Here is a 20,771-nt window from a genome sequence, read left to right as displayed (position 1 = left end):
AGATATGGCCCTGGTAGAGGGGGACCTTGACCTTGCCAGGTATAGATATTTTCATGGTGAGTACAACAAAAGGTAATAGCCTTAGATAGCCATTAGGAAATAGTCTGTTTTGACACAGGTTGCCAATTCTTACCTTCACAAGAAATGAGCAATTGATCTGAAGATCTGAATGACTTAGTTCTGTCATGATAGTACCCATGTTGTCTGTTTACATCCAAGATATGGAGTATCCTTTCTTCCTCATTTTTAAGTTCAGGAAAGAAAATTGGGAGATAGATAGTTTGGCAAAAAGTAAAATCAGATACCACTTTAGGCATAAAAGTAGGTTTAGTTTTCAAAGATACCCTGTTTCTATGGAAAACGAGGTAGGGTTGACTCTCCATAAAAGCTTGCAACTTAGATAACTTTCTAGCAGAGGTCAGAGCAATCAGTTTTCTATGTTAAAAACCTCAAACTAGTAGATTACCTGGTTCAAATAAGCAAATGTTAGCTTCTCCAATACAAAATTAAGTTCCCAAGGAGGGGCCACTGGTTTACTTGGAGCTTCTAATGCAAAGCTCCTTTCAAGAATATTTTGACATTAGACTGCCTTGAAAGAGGAAGATCCATGGGCAGATGTGCTGAAATGGCTGAAAAATGAACCTTGATAGAGGGATAAGAAAGGCCATAAGATACTGTAAAACCAGAGAACAATTAGCCCTGAATGAGTGCTGGTTATGTTGTTGATACTGATTAGAAAAAGTTTCCATTTGTAATATATGATTTTCTAATAGTCTTTCTTGATTTCATTAGTACCTGCTGCATGTCCTCACTAAACAGGTGCTATGAAGAATTAAGACTCTCTCATCCAGGCGACCACTTGAAGATGACCAATGTTGGGGGTGTTTGTTCTTGTGTGAGTATGTCCAGTCTGTGAGAAAGCTTGTAGTAATTTCTCCAGGACATTTCCAAAAGAAGGCGGAACCATTGTTGCCTGAGTTAGAAGAATCACCATATTGATCTTGGGAAATTCTTTCTGAATCTTCAGATGCACCCTGCATATTAGTGGAAAAGACACCTGTCTTTCAGGCCTTCTTTCATGGGGTACTGCAGATAATTTTGTCAGTTTATTGTTTATAGAGGAGGCAAAAAGGTCTTCTTGAGGAACTGCCTATAGATGGATCAAGTACTGAAAGAGCCCTGATCTAGTTTCCATTTGCGAGAGTCTGCCCTGGCCCTGTTCAGCTTGTCTGCCACACAGTTTTGCTCTGATAGAATGTATGATGCCTTTAGAGTGAGATTGTGCTGTGAAGCTATTTTCCAAGCATGTATGGCTAGTCTACAAAGGCGTATGACCTAGTTATCCCTTGCATGTTGATGCACCACATGAAGGTAACCATGCCACAAAAAAAAAATTATCTTCTGAAAACCCCCAGTACTGGGATCTTAAAAGATAACAGGTGTTAATGCTGGGATTATGTAGATTTGAGATACCATCATATGTTTCTCATGTGGAGTCATGCCAAGAGGATCATGAGAATCATCAGTGCTATGGGACCCAACATCCTGAGGTACTCCCTCACAGAGACCAAAGTCTGAGTGGAAAACCTTAGAAACAGATCTAGATAAAGATACATTTTTCCTGTAGAAGAAACTCTTTTTGAATGGAGGTGTCTAGTTGACATCCCAGAAACATAATCCTGAGTGAGAGAGTCAAGAAAGACTTTTGAATGTTCTCTTGAAATCATAACTTTTTTCAAGAGATCGTTCAACCAAAAGAGAAACTGCTGACATTTTGAAAAACTCTCTGAAAAGATAAGCAAGTCATCGAAATATGGAAAAAAATGTTGGTACCCTGTAACCCTCAATGAGCTATAATTGGAGCTAGACACTTTGTGAATATTCTTGGTGCAACAGATAGTACAAAGGGTAAGACAGACAACTGATAATGTGACACATACAACCTTTAGAAACACCTGAATTCTAGATGAATAGGATGTGATGATAAGTATCTTTTAAGTCTAGTGTAACCAAGTTCCTTGAAAGAGGAAGAAGAGGCAATGGGTTGTGAAGTGACACCATTTTGAATTTGGACACTGTCAAAAATGGGTTTAAGAAAGGAAGATGCAGAACTGGTCTCCAAGCATTTTCTTTCTTTGGCACTAGAAACATCCTTGAATAAAACCCCTTCCCTATCTGGGAAGGACAAACTGGTTCTATCACTCCTTGAGGCAGCATGCAATGAAGAACAGGTGGAAATAAAAGAGTCTGATCTATAGGATGAGGAAAGAAATCCTGGAAAGGAGGAATTTTCTCCCACTGCTGTCTGTGACCTTACTGAATTATTTTCAGAATCCATTTGTCTGAAACAATGTGTTGCCAAGGAGAAAAATGAAGACTTAGACTTTATGGAAGAGAAGAGGGGCCAGGGCAGAAGGGGTTCATAGCATCTCTTGAATCGTCATTTAGACTTGTTGCACTGTCCTTGGTTTTAGATGCATATTCCTGGGTGGCATATTGGAGCATATCTTTGATGACTGTGATTCCAAAGGAAGTCATAGACCTGGAACTCACATCCAATTTGTAGTGCGCTGTAAACATATGTGAAGGTAACCTACTAATAAACATTTATATGTTCTCTAAGAAGGAAATAAACAAGAAAGCATTAGATGAAGAAACTGCTTTGATAGAATGTGCTCTTTGATGATCTTAGAAAGATTTACCACACTTTTCATGAGAAACACAGTCTGAAAGCCATTTACAAAAGGAGATTAGGAAAGTTTGAAAATGACTGAAGCAACGTGACAAGAAAGGAGGTTAGACTGCTGGCAAGAAAAGCTAAACATAAATAAGCAAAATGTGTAATCTGAGCTAGAATAAGGTTACAAGCAGAATGGTTTGTCTGCCGCCTCTTTTAAATTATTGGAGCTGGGCTAAGGCACTGAATCGAGAGCCACAGCACACAGGTAATATACGCAGAGTACAAATGTAAAGCTACTGTGACACAAAGTACAGACAAATGTATGTAAAGTAAGAAATGCAACATGCTGTTCAAATCATAGATTTGAAAAGGACAATTTGGTTATATCTTGGATCGTTCAGTTTGCCCAAAGACAGGAATGGCAAGAAGAGTTAAGAGTAAATGGAAATTGTGGGAACAATACATGCAGAGAAGGAATGAGCTTTAAATGAAGGCAGGACTTAAATGAGCTGAGCGGTGGTGGTGCTGCGGTAGCATTGTCGCCTCACAGTAAGACGCTGTCTGGTTCGATTCTCAGCTAGAGCGTCTTCTGCGTGGAGACATGCGTGAATGGGCGTACCTTCATTGAAGGTTGTGCATCAGGGCTGGTAACTCGGCATGTAAAAATCAACTACCAATCATTAGCGGACCGGAGTTCCGCTGTGGTGACCCCTAACCGGGAAAAGCCGAAAGACACAACAACTGTTTGACTGAAAATGATTGGGTAGATTATAAGTGATGTATAATGTTTGCAACTGGGATTGTGTCCATATGGTTTGTGATGTAACACTAGGATTGTCTCAGTGCGATTTGTTTTCATTTATTAAAGTGTATGATTGCTTATGTCACAAGTGATAGTTTAATAAAGATGTTTCTTGTTTAAAAAGAGGGCAAAAAAAAAGAGAGAGAGAGAGAGAAAAAAATGTGGATGGATTCTGGCAGATAAGGCTGTTTGAAGAAAGCCCCAAGTTATAGGCATTTAGTATACTATTAGAAATGTGCAAATTATTTAGACTTCATTGTGGTACATCGCTGTTGCATTAATAATCAGTGTCTGCAAAGTTTCTATAAATGTGATTAGTTCTCTTTGGGTGTGGGACTTAGATTCTTCAAGAGTGTACATATTTTTACACACCAGAGAGAATGAATCCCAGCTGAGTGAAAGTCAAAACAGTTTTGTAAAATGCCAAAGCCAGAAAACATATAGGCATTACAGAGATTTTTTGAATGAAGCAACATCTTGAAAAACCTGTATTTAATATGTCTGATATAACTACTTTACTAAAATGCTGTTAGTATAAGCTGCATCTTGGGAATGGAGAAAAAGTTACTTGCCATGTGCTATATTTTTTCTGAGAACATTTGTTTTGTTAAAATACATCACGGAAGTTAGATTATATCCATGGTATATTATTCCCCTATCATTCTGATGTTCCTTCCTGTTATGTTTTGTAACTTCTCCCACCTCTTACAAGAAGACTCTGAGTATACCTCATGTCTTAAATTGATAAGGTGTATAGGATGTATTTTTTAACTTTCATCTCCTTGATCTTTCTTGTTAATCTTTGCTAATATTTTTATTTTGTCAACACTTTGACATTTCTTGCAGCCTTTGAGTATGGGTGATGAAAGCCTAGGAATCTCTACAGATTTGCAAAAAGACAGGATTGATGAAGTCTTTCTGGGGAAGACAAAAACGTGGTGACTCAGCTAATCGTTTATGGTTTTAGATTTATTTTCTTCAATAAACGTTGAGTGGAGCAACTATTTGACATTTTGAATTGTTTTCCTCCTTCCAAGTGCCTTTCTCTTGATGATATTTACAGAATAAACATAATATCCCTCTGAATGTTCATGCTAGTATTATATAGGGTCTCATACCATTTTGTTACAACTGCAGTAATGCTCTATAATTGCAGCTGCCAGGCCTAAGTCCAAATATTATAAGCCGGGTTTTAAGAAGTCCGTCTTATTTTGAATACCTTATTCTAGATATGCATGAGTATCTTTGGCTTCCCAGAGGAGGATGGCGAACCATCCTTTAGTCTGACTTGCCAAGCTTTTTACTGTCAGGAACCTGCCTGAATCAAGAGACCGCTGGTGCCCTCTGCTCTGATGTATCACATTTACTCCATGATGGAAGGTCTGATGGCGATTTCCAAAATGAGAGATTAAGTATCTGCTAACATTACCTTACCACCCTAGTTCCACTGTGAGGAACCTCCTACTGCTTCAGATTCACAGGATGCCTTCTGAGACCTCCCTTGGTGGGGGGTATTTGAAGTATTAGTTGTTCACAATAATGCATCTTAGTCTTAGAAAAACAATACTTTTAAAGCTACTATATCATTGTGGCTGCCTGCGTAACTGTTTAACTATTCCACTAATGAGTCTAAAATTTGATTTATTTCTTCATAGTAGTACTCTTTTCTGACGTTGTCTCTTTAGAACTCTTTTTTTAAATTTTAATTTAATTGTAAAGTGTCTGTGTTGAAGCACTTTGATTAGTGTGTGTGTGTGTGGCTGGGAGGATAGGAAATGTTGGAGAGGAAGATGTTCTGGCTGGTAATGCATGAAATTTGTAAAGAACAAGGGTCTCAGTATCTGATAACCTTACCTTACAGAACAGCAACTAAAACCATTGGGGACAAACTTGCAGACATCTGCAGGATTCCTTGATTGATGTAATTGCATTCCTATTTTGTATGTATATATTTATGGGAGGGAGGTGGCAGGATTAAGGGTAGGGTATAAAACATACATTCCCAGTAGCTACAAGATGTTGCTGCACAAGAATACCCACAATCTTGCAAAATCAGGTCCAGAGGAAAAGTTGGCTTTGGGAATGAGAGATTAAGATGTGCCAGGAAAATGAGATGGTTGGCTGTCAGTGGAGTAAAAACTAAAGGAAAAAAAGTGGTTATTTATGATGAGTGCTGCATTTTAGCAAGTATGTTTTCTCCCCTTGGGTTTTAAACTGCATTGCAGAGTCAGTGCCAAGATTGTCATAGAAATAAAATGTATTTATTTTATTTTTTTTATTTAAGTTATTCAGTTGTACCAAGGAATTTGAAATGGAACAGCCAGTTTAACAGTTTTTGCATTAGGTGTCCAGTATTAGTGAATCCTGATGTTAAGGTATTTATCTTTTTTTCTCAGAAGTCGGAGAAATAAAATGCAAGAATAGTTTAAGCACAGAACTGAAGAGAGGGATGCACTTTACCCCAATTTGGCAGGGAGTGAAAATTGTGCCTGTTAATGTGATCACCATGTCACATTTATTTCAGCAGATTAGGAAGAAGACAGCATGGGATTTTATGAGGTCAGAACACACATGAGGACTCAGAAGAGCAGCACTAATTTCACTTGTCAGCCCACTGTTTGAAGTAGTTCAGAAGATCACACATAGAAAGAGAAATTATATTGTCTTACTGTGCATACAGTAATGGAGTGTACTAAGTGCTGTGTGATACATTCACATCTTAAAAGTTCAAGGCACTGCCTCCTGAACTTACATGGCATCAGAAAGTAAATTATAGGAAGGAAAGGTATTTGGGCTTTGAAGGAAGCAGTAATGCTCAGTATAGCGTAAGGCCGAAAATGATCAATGGCTGATGCATGCCTGCACTTACCAAGAGGAAGGAAGATGATGCCGGTTAGATTCTTCCAGAGTCACTAAGTTAAAATGGTTCACACCCACTGTTTTTATACCATTTGTTGTTATTTCACTCTCATTTTGAGGAATACAACTGCAAAGATCATTCGATGACCATATTTCAAATGCTTATATTTCTTACACAGGTCTGAAACAGTGATGAAAAAATAAATTCAAGCACACAGCATGTAATCATGCCTCTTTGGAAAGGGTCACTATGGAATGAAACTCTGCAAGACAGTACTTGTCTACTTAAAATGAAACTTCTCTTTAGTGAATGACAAGTGCTTTTACAGTCTTCTTAACTTCAGATTCTCTATAAGCAAAGTGTGACTGAGAAATAGAATTTTTGTGATAAATTTATTGGACTAAGATTTTGTGCAACTTCTTGAACTTTCAGATTAAGAGGAGATCTTCACTAGCACTTACTAAGTTATTGATCATAGATAGTGTTTTAATACATGTCTGCTTAGAAAGAGAGAAGGGGAGTATCAAATGATGTCTCAGTGTTCATATCAGATGCTTCGAATAATGATACAGATTGCTAACATATAAAGCAGTGTGTGTGTATGTGCGTGTGTGCGTGTGTGCGTGTGTGCGTGTGTGCGTGTGTGTGTGTGTGTGTGTGTGTGTGTGTGTGTGTGTGTGTGTAAGAGAGAGAGAGAGCGAGAGAGCAACAGAGAGACAGAGACAGAGAGAGAGAGAAATCCGAAAAACTTAGATAGCAGGGCTTGTGGCTTAATAATATTATTTAGGAAAGAAAAAAAAAAGCAGTCGACATTAGTTCAGGTAATCTAGCCTGGTACTTAATTGGAAAATAAATTAAAACAAATACAGATGCTCAGCATGCATCTGCAACACCATTTTTCCCATTTTTTCAAAGAGAGTTGGGGTCTCACATCAACTATGGCAATCTTCTAGACCCAATGTTCATTACACCAGGTGTATAAAGGGTATAACTGTCACTGATTTTTGTCTGTTTTGCACCATTACGTTTTTGGAGGTTATGACATATATGTGTGTGGGGGGTTCCGTTCTTAATTCTGATAGCAGTGAGCTAAGATTTGACAAGGATTGTCTATGGATGAAAATGATTGTCACTTTTTTCATTCAATAAAGTGGTCACAATTTATGAGTATCTGGAATGTCTGATGAAAATGACTGAGTTTGTGGGAGTGCTTTATCAGAGTATATAAAGGTTGAAAGTTAACCATAATCTTTTTTTTTTCATTTTGCATAGAGTCAAACATCAGCATTCTAATCCATAAATGCCTGTCTGGAAGCCACTCTGGTGGCATACAAGGGTGAAGCCCTAATTACAATGCAGTCTACCTGAGTTCAGTTAGCTGCTTGTGTGCCTGACAGAGTGGCAGGGAAGGGCGTGCCCATTCTGGGTGGGAGTGTACAACTCAGTGATGCTCCCTAAAGGGGGGCATGACTAAGGAGAAGGGATGCACTGATATGTAGCTGACAAGCCTGGACATGGTGGAGAAAGGGAAACTTCCTCAGCTCTGTCTTTATAAACAGCTTTCCCATTAACATTTCCAACATTTCTGTCATAATTTATGCCAGCATCATGACTATCTATAGATCTGATTCTTCAGCTACCAGATTCAGATCTGAATTAGAAACCAGTCTTAAGGTCTTCTTCACCTGGCTTAGGAAAATGCGCTTCCTTTTCAAAACCCAGATGACAAAAGGCATGTATGTATATATGTATGTATGTATGTATGTATTTATTTATTTTCTTCTTCCTCCTCCCCCCTGCAGATGTCCATCAGCTGACACTGGCTACTGTTCTCATTCACCATGTCTACCAGACTTACCTTAGCCTCCCATGATCTCAACCTAAGCCATGCCTGGCACTTGTGAGGAGATAAAGACCCTGTTGCAGCATCATGCTTCTGCCATTGAGAGTGTCTGACCCCCTCCCCCCCTGTCCATGGCAGTCTTGCAAGCTCTGCAGTTGCAGCCTTCACAAGGTGCAGACACTCTTCCTTTCACGTGCATCCTACTGATCAAGGTGTATACTGCTTGCACCATGGGACCTCCTGACTACTTATGCTGCTCCACCCCTCCCCCACCCCCAATGTATGAGCCAGCATGGGCCACTTACTCCCATCCTCTCTCTCCATGCAACCACTCCAAATCTTGTGCTGATATTTAAATATGGGCTGTATGAGATGCAGTAAAGGCTTTATCTCATTATTAAGTGAGACACAAAAGCCATGTTATTTGGCACCAAGTAAAAACTAGAAGCATTACTACCAATTTGGCATAAGTTCATGACATCCATAATCCGTCTGGATTAATTAATCATTCTCACTACCTCAGGGATTGGTTTGATGTTCAATTAAACATCCAGCACTGCATCCTCATGACTAATGCTAAATTTTCCAGAACTCTTTTTTAGGCCAATAAAAATTTCTCCTTCAAGGAAAATAGTATATTGGTAAAGATATTCTACAAGTGCCATTTTAATATGCCTTTCTGTCAACTTCAGACACCTCTAAAAATAACTTAGCCAGTGTTCAAATTAATTTACAGATGTATTAGTTGTTTCTGCTACAAGTGTTTGGATTCCAAGTACTTAAAGACCTCTGTCTTGAAGTCAGGGACTTGAGCTTCTTGTAGGTCGTGCTCAGATTAGAATAGAAGTTTAGGAAAGCAACTGCCATATGTTACCCAAGCACATTATTTGAGATGGAGCAAGGTAAGTGCTTCAGCTTACAGTGGCAGTGGGACAAGAAGGGCAGTCATTGGGAAGAGGAGTTATCTTTAGAGAGTGAGAGGTAGATTCTAGGGTTAGGGATTGACAAGGAAGTTTTAGTGTTAAGGAGCAGGAAATATTTTTAGGGTTATGGAAAGGGAGAGGAGTTTTAGGTTTAATAAGTGGGAGGGGAGTATTAGGGTTAGGGTGCAGGAAGGGAGTTTAGACTTATGGAGCAATTGGGGATTTTAGGTTTAGGGAGGAGGACTGGGGTTTTATGGTTAGGGAATGAGGAATGGGGTTAGGAACTTGGTGTAAGTTTTAGGGTTAGAGTTAGGGCTCTGCTAGGGCTATACAGTTTCATAGGGTCAGATGTTCTGAGGGATAAATAGTTAAGTAAGGTCAAGCTAGTGAGTGTTATATCATTTGCCTTTTTGAGCATGTGGCAGTGACCAAGTGTGTGCCGAGATAACAGCATGAGGATTCTTGTAGTAGCTCGTATTACTTTATTCCCTGAAAGGGAACACCACTGTCATGCCTAGAAAATCAATCTGCCTACAAAACAAACATCTGAAGTTACTCCTTGGTTCTGTTGTATTCAAACTGAACCAGGGCTCCTTCCCTGGTCTTTCAAGTCATCTTACTCTTAGATCCTGTGGCTAGAATCTTTAGTCACTCCTTTCTTCAGCAGTTTCCTTTCCCCCTTCCATTGAAAAAACTGAACTGCATTATTCATGTCTTCTTTATCATGCATCCATGCTTTGGGAATTCCATCTCACCACCATAAAGTATATCCAATAATTTCTAAACTTTCACTTGTAGTTTAAAAGTATCTGACCAGCCCTCCTTTGGATCAACAGAGAGCCCCCTGATTAGACAGCCAACCTAAAAGAGTTCAGTCACTCATCCACTTATGAGGTGATCTCAAAAATCTTGAATGGTGCCATGTATGTCTGACGGCTGTGTCAGTATTTATTTAATTTATAGTTTACTTATATTCTTAGGTCGTTTAGTATTAATTAACAAGCAATTTTGTACATGTAGTATGTATAGTTTAATTTTTTTTCTTTCTATTTAACTAAGGTTGTTACAGATTTATAGTACCATCCATGACTGGTTGAGGAAGTTGAGTTGATGCATACAGAATATACATGCTGACTATGTAGGAAGTATGTACATAGGAAAATCTGTATATACTGAAGCGAAATACATAGATTTATCACTAAAATGTGATATGTCATTAGTGGAAAGCATGTTTGTGTGTATGCATATGTGTGTTTGTGTATACATACAAATATATACATGCATACTTTCAAATGTTTGTTACTTCTCACTGTTGTGTTGTGTTTGTCTGAATCAGCAGCATAGCTTTCAATACTTACTCCGTCACTGGTCCTATAGCTCTCACTGGTGACTATTTTGTAAGTTTTATCAAAACAACAGATACGCGCATCCTAAAATGATATGTGAGCAGATTCCTGAAGAAGCTTGTTCTTCATTTTTGACAGTATGAACTAAAGCAGAACTGCATTTATGCTGTTTGAAAATGCTAAGGTTCAGATTTTTCACTGGAAGGCACAAACCAGCTTAGTCTGACATTTGTGACAGCTATTTCAGTACTTCACTTCTGTCCTAATTTATAGCATTGCAAACTATTCTGTGCTAACCCCCCTAAAGTCTCAACAGCATATGTTTTAGTGCTTTCACGGCCCTGAGGCTTATGTCCAGTAGCTTGTGTTTATATCCTACTTATGTTTCCAATCATAGGGACTTGATAGATTTCTGTTCATAGGGGATCGCTGGAGATAAAGGCTCTTTCATAGTACCTTTTAGCCATTTTGTGCCATGAGTTAAGGGCAAAGTTCATCATCTTTAAGAATTATATAACTTCTGTGTCACATCACCTTTTAATGACTTTATTTCAGAAATCCTTGGCAGTTTACTCTGAAGGTTGATAGCTGATTTTTTGAATTTGTACCGGTTCCCTTGCTGACTTCCAGTGTTTTTAAAGAAACTGTCAGAAATATGAGAAACATTGGTGGGAGTGAGGATGACACAGAGCGAGAGAGAGGGAGAGAGAGAGGGACAGACACAGAGAGAGAAAGGGACAGAGAGAGATACAAGAATGCCAAGTAAAATATTCTGACAGAATATATCCTAAACTGTGCATGTAAATGGTGCCTGGATTAACAAATAGATTCAGAACACATACAGACATACTCACAAGTGCCTGGATTGACAACTTAAGTCAGAATGCGCACACACACTTGTATATATACTATTAGCTCTGGATAGGATAACATCCCTGTGTACATTACTGAATTCCACACTTCTACAGAAATTTTTTTTTTCTGCAGGATTAGGCGGTGTACCTTTACCAAAGATCTAGTTGTGGCACTGTGAGCAGTATTCCAATGTCCAGCATATGTTTTATTACTGTCTGCTAATTAGGAAAAAAAAGCAACTAATATAAAATACCTTTAACCGTTAGAAAGCATTTCTCTGTGTCTTGATATGCTCATTTTATAGGGGCATATTATTGTAATAAACTACTCTAAAAACATGAAGGCATACGCACACACACACACACACACACACACACACACACACACACACACACACTCACAAACTTGCCCACACTTTAACTTTATCAAGAAACAGAAACAATAAAATCAGACTGAATAAAAGTCGTTCCACCTCCTGAAAAAAAAAATTTATTCTATCCTCTGTTGTGCGACACAACTTGACCTGTTGCATGAGTAAGGTCAATGTGTCTTCTTTAGGAATTTTCCTGGCCTTGATACTAACAGAGTGAGGAAAACAACAGTAAGAAAACTAAGCAATTTTCTCACCTGTTAAGGAGTTACACGAAGAATATTAGAATAACATACTTGCAAAGAGAATGAGCATTTGCCTTTCTTGTTAAATTGTGATGATAGAGGTCATTCAGAGAAATAGCCTATAGGACTGTGCATGTTACCCTTATCAGAGACAGGGGTGAAGTATGCAAAACTCATCATATGAGTGATGAACAGCATCTTATTATGGCAGCATATGTACTTAAATACAAACACATGCATGGGCCTCTCACAGCAGACTTCAGTTTCCAGGGGAAATACCAACATTCTGCACAAGTGTAGGTATTTTTCTGAAGAAGAGTAATTTATTGCTTTCATCTTGTAAGCCTAATCCGAATTTATAAAGAAAATGTAACATTTATCCGCAGATTCTAGAAACAGAAGGAAAAATAAAAGTTAGTTACTCTATTGTGATCGATTTTACTATTGTCTTATATACAGTGAAATCATTGTCACTTTTTTACGTTATTCATTTACTGACTAATAATTTTAGGGGTGCAGGGTTTTTAGTGTTGGGTTACTTATAGTGGAACAAGCTTGAGTACATGTTATTATGCATATGTCTATCTGAGACATCAGTTATGGGGTATATTTAAATGGCAGTTGTGATGGAAGTGCTGTAGTTTTGAGGATGTTTAGTGGATCATTTCAAAATGCCCTCAAAGTCGCAATGATCCCCAAAGGTCCCCAATAGTTTTCAACAACCCTTCTGCTATCCAGAATTGCTAACTATTTGTTCCATTTACTTATTTCATGCACAGACACGCACACACACACACACACACACACACACACACACACACACACACACACACACACACACACACACACACACACACGTGCATATAAATGTGTGCGTGTGCAAATATGCATGTATGTGTTTGCCCAAGAGCTCATGATGTGGTTGTGTGCTAGAATGTGCATGCTCACAATGCAATGTACAGCAGAATTTCACACTTGTAACAACAAGTTAGCTTTGAACATGGAATTAGGGCAGAAAAAAAATTCAAGGTTTCAAAGACAATGACCATATCATGACTGGCTGTTATTGTACTGAAGAGGAAAATAAGCAGTTGTGGTAGATGAACAGATAACCAAAAATGATGGAGGACAAAAAATATACAAGTTATCACTTCATATTTTCTTTCATTCTTTCTTTCTTTCTTTTTGTTAAAATAGGCAAATATGTTATCCTAGACATAGTGATAATAGAAAAGGAGAGAAAATTAAATGAATAGACACGTGCAGTCCAAGGAAATGCAAACGAATGTATCCATGGTGTAAACATTAAAATGCACCTAAAGCATGAAAAGCATATGCTGTCAGCTGCAATTTATCACTAACAAATCATATATTAAAAAGCCTCAGATCACATTTTACAGCTCAGATTAACAATAGTTGTTATGACAACAGTGAATGCTGAAGGACAGGTGGTAACTGCTTATATGACACATGTCTAGCTAATGCTGTTAGAACCAAATCAGTTTGTAAATCAGATACAAGGAGCATTTCAAAGAAAACATTTATAAAACTATTCCTTATTCCCATGTCACAATTCATCAAGTCGTACTAGTCAAAATATTGATGCCTCGTTATCTTTGTGTTTCATGTTTATTATCTGCAAGCATTGGATTTGTAGCACAGGTCAAGAAAACAGACACAAGGAAACAGTTGAACAAATAACACTGGCAAATTTAGAAGCTGTAGCTTATGTAAATAAATTGCCCAATGGCCATGCTTAACTGTTCTATACCATGGAAGGATTCACATATGTTAAACTACTCCATTTTCTGTTATAAAAGAAGAGCTTTGTGAAATGTGATGCACTATTATAATGGACATTTTGGTATGGGCTTCACAAACTCTTATTTGAAAAAGGCAGAATAAGGAAATGTCTTAACAGTTTCTGCTGAACAAATGTGAAAAACAGCAGGCCTACATTAGGTAGAAGTAGTGACATGAGTTATCCTTGTAAATAATATTTGACTTTTGAAAATATATTTATGATTTGTAGTAATTAATGTAATGTTTCAGAGTTTCATATCAAGAGCCCTTCTTTTTATATCCACCATTTTATTTTACATTTTTGGCCACCTGTTTCGCAACAATTAAAATCCATCTTCTCGCAACACACACAGACACAGACAAACACACACGCACACACACACACACACACAAACACACACACACACACACACACACGCACACACAAAAGCTTTTTGAAAACAAATATATAATATTTTTCTAGCACTGCAGTATTATTTCCTAGGTAACAGTGGAGTTTACTTTCCATGCAGCTTCTGTCCTTCAGAAAAAAAAATGTAAAATGGAAATCAAAATGAAATAGTATATGAAGATTTGATTTGATAATATGCAAATTGAAATTGTTCATTGTTATGAGATATATTAAATTAGTTAGGAAAATATATAATCATTCATATGATAATCCAAAAGTGTTGCCTGTGAAAAAGACTTTTTTTGAAAAGAAATTTTGCACAGAATTTAGTTACATCATATACAGTACATGCCTGAGGGAATGGGTTGTTAACTCAAAGATGTTTCCTATGTTTTTTTCCAGCTTTGGTATTGAGCCCAATTATGACTTCTTGTACATATATGATGGGTCAGACAGCAACAGCCAATTAATTGGAAGTTTCCAAGATAGCAAACTACCTGAACGGATAGAAAGCAGCTCAAACACAATGCATTTGGCTTTTCGAAGTGATGGGTCTGTTAGTTTTACTGGATTTCACCTGGAATATAAAGGTAAAGACACTGTCTGATATTATTTTAGGCTAAAAAAAGTTGAATCAGTTATGAATATACATCTATATGCATTTATATTTCTTGACTCATAATATAACTACACTTCTACAAATGCAAAACAGAAGATTTGTTTTCTGTATACTATCCTGTTGCTATCCTAATATTTTATGATTTGTATACTTTGTTTTTACTACTAATATGCAACATCCCAACACATGCACACACATGCCTATATTAATTCTGTAGGTCTGTATCAATGACATGCAAACATCATACAACTATAGGATGAGATTTAAATGAATGAGTCTTAAAAGACTTATTTTGGTGCATAAGACTTGTGATGCATCTCATTGGTTTGCAACTTGACAAAGCTCTGACTCACCGAGTGCAACTGTGCAACTGGTTGGGAATTTAATCCAATCGAAAAATAAACATGAGTTTTTTGCATGGGGACATGAGAAAGAAGTCTACCAAATTCCCAAAACTAAATAATAACAAAATTGCTAAGTTTGCCTCCAATCTCCCCTATAAATCCCACCACTGCTTTGCCCTTAAGTCTTTGCAATGGCCTGAATCCCCCCACACACACACACACACACACACACACACACACACACACACACACATACACACACATACACACTCATATGCACATGAGCGCTAGTGCTTTAACATACACACGCACACACGCATACACACAGACACACACACACACACACACACACACACACACACACACACACACACACACACACACACACACACACATTATGTAATTTAAGTCTTCCCTCACATTGTCATCTAGATCTCCTCTTGACTATACTATAGACCCATTCATTCCTCTTCAGGATGAAAGCTAGCCCTGTTTCATTCCATGCCAGGGTAAAGGCTTAATTCTTCAAGGCAGGATCACATCTGTCCCATTGATTACCTGTCAGGGTGGAGGCTGTTACCTTTCATGATATGAGCCCATCTATCTATTTGTTTACCTTGCAAGCAAGACTCATATGCCAAGAGTGGTCCACAATACCAATCTTGGGGTGGTAGAGCCATTTTATTTTATACACCCCACTCCCTATCTTATGGTTATAACATCTACAGTAGCTACAGAAAGTCTATGCAAAGTCCCTGTTTCACATGGAGCTCTACAGTGCAGTGAGGTCATAAACCCAGCATCTGCTACCACATGCCGTACGCTTCATACCCTTGCAGATGCCAGAAGAATAACAACAACCATACAGAATATTATATTCATAAACTAGCAAAAAGTATTCTAAGATCTAAGCCAGCACAAGAAAGAAGAAAGGAGATTTTGCCAATAAGGATGATTGCAATTAGGGGTAAAGAGACTAGGCAGGAAGGAGTTGGATTTTACTAGAGACAAATGGCAAATGAATTAAGATACAGGGAGCAAAGAAAACTAAAGAAGGAAAGGTTATAGAATGGAAATAAACCAAAAGACATTTGGACTGCAGGCCACAGACTGCATCCCCTATCAGGGACTAATATCTGGGTATAGGCAAAAAAAAAAGGATAAGGCAATCCTAAGTAAAATGCTTGCTCTTGTATAGTTTTTAATGGAATCCAAAAAAAAAGCTGCTGTTGAAAAAGGGGTAATTAGTAGGGTATATAAAGTATTGCACAATAACAACTGCAATCAATCAGAGTAGGTTAGAAAAGAAGGGGAAGAGAAACGGGATAAATGATTCACAAGGAAACAATAGGGGGACAGATGTATGTATCCCCAATATGAAACTAAGTCTACAAGACTTAACATTTTTGCTTGGAAGTGTTAGCATAGCTATTTTATATCTCAAGCAGACTCCAAAGAATTTTATTTCAGGTAGACAGCAAATGTTACGTGATGGAGAAGAAAGATGTAACTGAGAATATATGTATTTTGGGAGTGTAATGAGCTTGTAGACTTTACAAATTTCATACATAGTACTTTGTCAGAAATATTGTATGAGCATTTGTATATAACTAAGGAAATAAAATTTTTGAGGTAGGAAACAGGATATGAATTGCTTATACATAGAAAAGCCTTATAAAGTTTTCTTCCAGTGGCTGCAAAAAAAAAAAAATTACTAGAATAAGCAAATCAAAGTGCAAACCAACTGTATTTGAATTATTGAACGGTGTAACAGATGTAAAATAATTGCACATGATCTTTTAAAAAGGATAGAGCAAATTACATACAGAAAAATGGAAATTGTGGGAAACATGATGATAAAGGATGGCAGGAATTTATCAATTTATATAATATTGAATTGATGAGAAATATACAAAAGATTATATGTGATGTTTAATGTTTGTAACTGGGAATATGTTAATATGGTTTCTTTTCTTCTTTATTAATATGTGTTTGCCTGTGCCTTAAGTGATAATTTAATAAAGGTGTTAAAATGTTAAAAAAAGTCTCCTTAAAAAGGTTAGTGATGAATGAGTAAAGTAACTAAAGACATTTAATGGAAGGAGTTACATTTTGTTCACTTTTTCATGCATTCTTTGATTTACCCACCTTATCCAGTTCAGGTCATAGGAAAGTGAGACCCACTTTTGGGACTCAGTGGCTATAAAGCAGTAAACCTCTTCCTTAATGGTGCTCATTATACAATGTGCACATGCATTTAACTATGGCACACAGACCTTCTGGCAGTTCTGGGGATTCAACAATTCACATGAGGCATGTCTCATAGGTTCATAGGTGAGTACTAGGCTAATGGCCATGGAGCCTTTACAAGCCTAGCCCATAGGATTACCATGGCATTTTGCCACCTGTCCTTACTTCCCAGTGCCTCTGTGGAATGGAGCCACTGGAATGATCCCCAGGGTGAACTTTCTATTTCTGATCCACTTATCAAGATTTCTCTTGAAGAGGGCCAGTGAGGTGCTCTGTTTGACATGTATGGGAAGTCTATTCCATAGCATGGGTGGTCTCTGGGTTGTGAACCTGTCCCTCCAGCATGTTCTGTTGATTGTGGTAATGAGGTTGAGGTCTCTTGAGTGTGTGGTGCGGTTGGATTGGGATTTCTTTAGATGTAGCATTTCTAACAGAGCTGGGTCACACATGGCACATTTGTAAGTCAAGCAGAGATCACCTCTAAGTAGGTGATATGAGACAGAGAATAGTTGGAGTTTTTTGAGTCTGTCCATATAGGACAAGTGTTTAAGGCTTAGGATCCTCTTTGTGAGGGACTTTTGTGGCCTCTCCAATTGTTGCAGGTGTCTAGTGTGGTACATGCCAAATGGGCCATCGTACTTGATGATTGGCCTAATGAGGGAAGAGTAAAGGGAGATATTGACCTCTTTCTTCCTGGATGCAAAACCTTTAGTAATGAGATGTGCCACATAGAAGGACTTTCTGACCACAGTGGCAATGTGGAGGTCAAAAGAGAGGTTGCTGTCAACCTGGGTTCCCAGACCACTTATAATACCTTCTGTAGTCAGTGGACTACCATCAATGTGATAATTCATGGGAACTGGGTTTTTCCCAAAGGGGATGATGACACATTTTTTGGCATTCAGCTTAAGGACATGGTTTTGACACCAGTCATTGGTCTCAGTAAGGCCATTCTGTAGGATGTCAGCATCACTTGGGGAGTTAATAATGGCTCCCAACTTGCAATCATCTGCAAACTTTGTCAGTCAGAGTCCCTTCGTGTTTGCCTGGACTTCTGAAAAGTAGATACTAAACAGGAGAGGACCCAGGACTGATCCCCGTGGGACTCCACTTGTGACTGGTCAGCAGTCTGACTTGGAGTCAGCTACTTTCACACTGTGGGTTTTATCTGTGAGCCAGTTTGCAACCCATCTAGTGATATAGGGGTTGATGCCTAGCTTAGTGAATTTTTCTATGATTCCTGAGTGGGAAATGGTATCAAAGGCCTTGGCCAGATCAAGGTAGGCTGTATGAAGCACCTTGCCTTCATCTACAGCTCTGGTGACTGACTCTAAGAAGTCGACCAAATTGAGCAGGCATGATCTACCCTTCACAAAACCAAACTGTGTGGGATCCAGAATTTGGAGATTCCCTATATCCTTGTTTATTAGGTCCATGATGATGCGTTCCATAGCTTTGCATATCTGACTTATCAAGCTAATGGGGTGATAGTTCCCAGGGTCTATAGTCACTCCTCCTTTGTGGAGAGTCATGACTGTAGCAGTGCACTGTTCGGTAGGGACACAGCCTGTGGTGACATTGTGATTGAACAGGGCACACAGGTGAGGTGCCAGTTCACTCTGTAGTTCATGTAGAGCATAGCCAGGGATATTGTCAGGTCCCATAGAAGCTGTATTCTTGGCCTTGGACAGTGCTGTTTTAACCTGTGCAGCAGTAATTCTGTGTGCCTGGCAATCAAGTGGTATTGTGATTAGTCCTTTGGGAGGGATAGAGGGGTAAAGTTGGCACTGAATCTGTTGACCAGTATATTGGCAAGATTTGTTGGCTCTGTTTAGGAGGTACCATTGTGCAGTAGCTCAGAGCAAATCTGGGTATTGCTATGGAGATTCTTTACATAACTATAGAAGGCCTTGTGGTTGTTTTTACTATCTGCTGCAATTCTGTTTTCATAGCTAACTTTAGAGGATTTGATGAGGGATCTCACCTTTTTGTTAAGACTAAATTTTTCCTGTCTTGGGACTTCACATTATTCAGCATCAGTCTTTGGGTTATATATGAAAACGGAGCAACCAATGAACTCTGATATGTGCAAAGGGAAAATAAGCAGAATCACAAAGTAGGTGTCCTAGCTAATAGACAAACTGAAAAAGTAAACACTTAAATAAAGCAACAATAATCGTTATGCTACTGAACCAACAAAATATATTCTGTCCATTCATCAAAATGCAGAATATTTAATGTATTCTTAAATTTATGAAGGTTTCAGAAACTGGCTTTTGTTCTACAGCCTGTTTGTACATTTTGTAGGAGGCTCTATAGTGTAGGGTTATCATTTCTGCTTCACACGCAGAAGGTTTGAGTTCAAACCCCATTGAAACCAGTTATTATGTGGGCAAAATATTTAGTCTGCTAATTGGGTAGAAGTTAAAGTGGTCAGCTGTAGTACAGGACCCGATACCCTCATTTGGCTTCTGTGTGACATGGAGCATGTCATTCAACCAGGCATTGTTCCTGTGTGGCCCCCTGGAAATGAAACATGTGTTCAGTGGGCCTACCTGGTTACCAAATATGATTATTTTTGGGTGGGAAGTTGGCATGATGGTTAAGGCATTTGCCTTAGAGACACAAGGTGCAGGGTTTGAGTCTCACATGGGGTAACTGGTTAGACTTAAACTGACCCACAAGGGCAATTATCCAACTACTCTATGAACCTACGTCTTTCACACTGAAACTATCATCATGTAATGTCATGAAGAGTCAATAGCACTTGTCAGTGGAGCTTTAATTTTCTTTCCTTTCCTATTACTTTCGTGTCCTCTATATGAATATTATTGTTTATGGAAGGTTCTGCTATGGAGAGACAGGAAAACCACAGAAGCAGAAATGTTTGACAACTATTGATACTCAGTATTCACAGAGAGAAAGCTACATTGTAAACATGAGGCAGGGGTTGTGAAGTCATCATATCCAGGAAGTAGGGCATTCTAGGACAATGGGTGTGATGAAAGCCCTTTTGAAGAAAATGGATCTTGCAAATGCAAAATGCAGCAAGTGTACAAAGCAGTAAGGAGCGATGGGCTTTATCTACACTTGTTAAAGATACTAAAATCACCAGCCTTAACTGCAAAGTCTATGAGAAACATAATGGAATTAAAGATTGGATGTGAAACTATATTACTTCATTGCAGAAGTGAGAACTAAAGCCTAGGATCAATACAGATAACCCTTCAGGCTAGCCTCAGTTGTATGAGAATTGCTGCTGAAGATTTTTAAATACCTGGATGACTGATATAATTCGAAGGGTACCATGGACTCTCTACAAAACAATTCAAGTCAGTTTTAATATTCTTTGCATATCTTAGGTGTTATTTAAAAAGCTAGCTGTGCATATATCCTGCTTCTTCTTTAGACACAGACAATGAGGACATTTAGTGCAGACT

The 20,771-nt window shown here is 38.3% G+C and overlaps 1 protein-coding gene across 1 annotated transcript in view; it reads left to right on the top strand.

Annotated features, from left to right (window-relative positions):
* Nucleotides 1-20,771, top strand: part of LOC122797720 (CUB and sushi domain-containing protein 3) — a 5,249,173-nt gene that overhangs the window by 3,357,008 nt on the left and 1,871,394 nt on the right. Inside the window, exon 29 of the mRNA XM_044066251.1 lies at nt 14,521-14,708. Coding sequence (XP_043922186.1) covers nt 14,521-14,708 — 188 coding nt within the window. The remainder of the gene's footprint in view (nt 1-14,520; nt 14,709-20,771) is intronic.

This window comes from Protopterus annectens, chromosome 3.part1, assembly GCF_019279795.1.
Source record: "Protopterus annectens isolate FY-2018-M chromosome 3.part1, PAN1.0, whole genome shotgun sequence".
In the NCBI taxonomy this organism is placed as follows: Eukaryota; Metazoa; Chordata; order Ceratodontiformes; family Protopteridae; genus Protopterus; species Protopterus annectens.
Note: the sequence above shows the minus strand (reverse complement) of the source record. Positions and strands in the feature narration are given on the sequence as shown.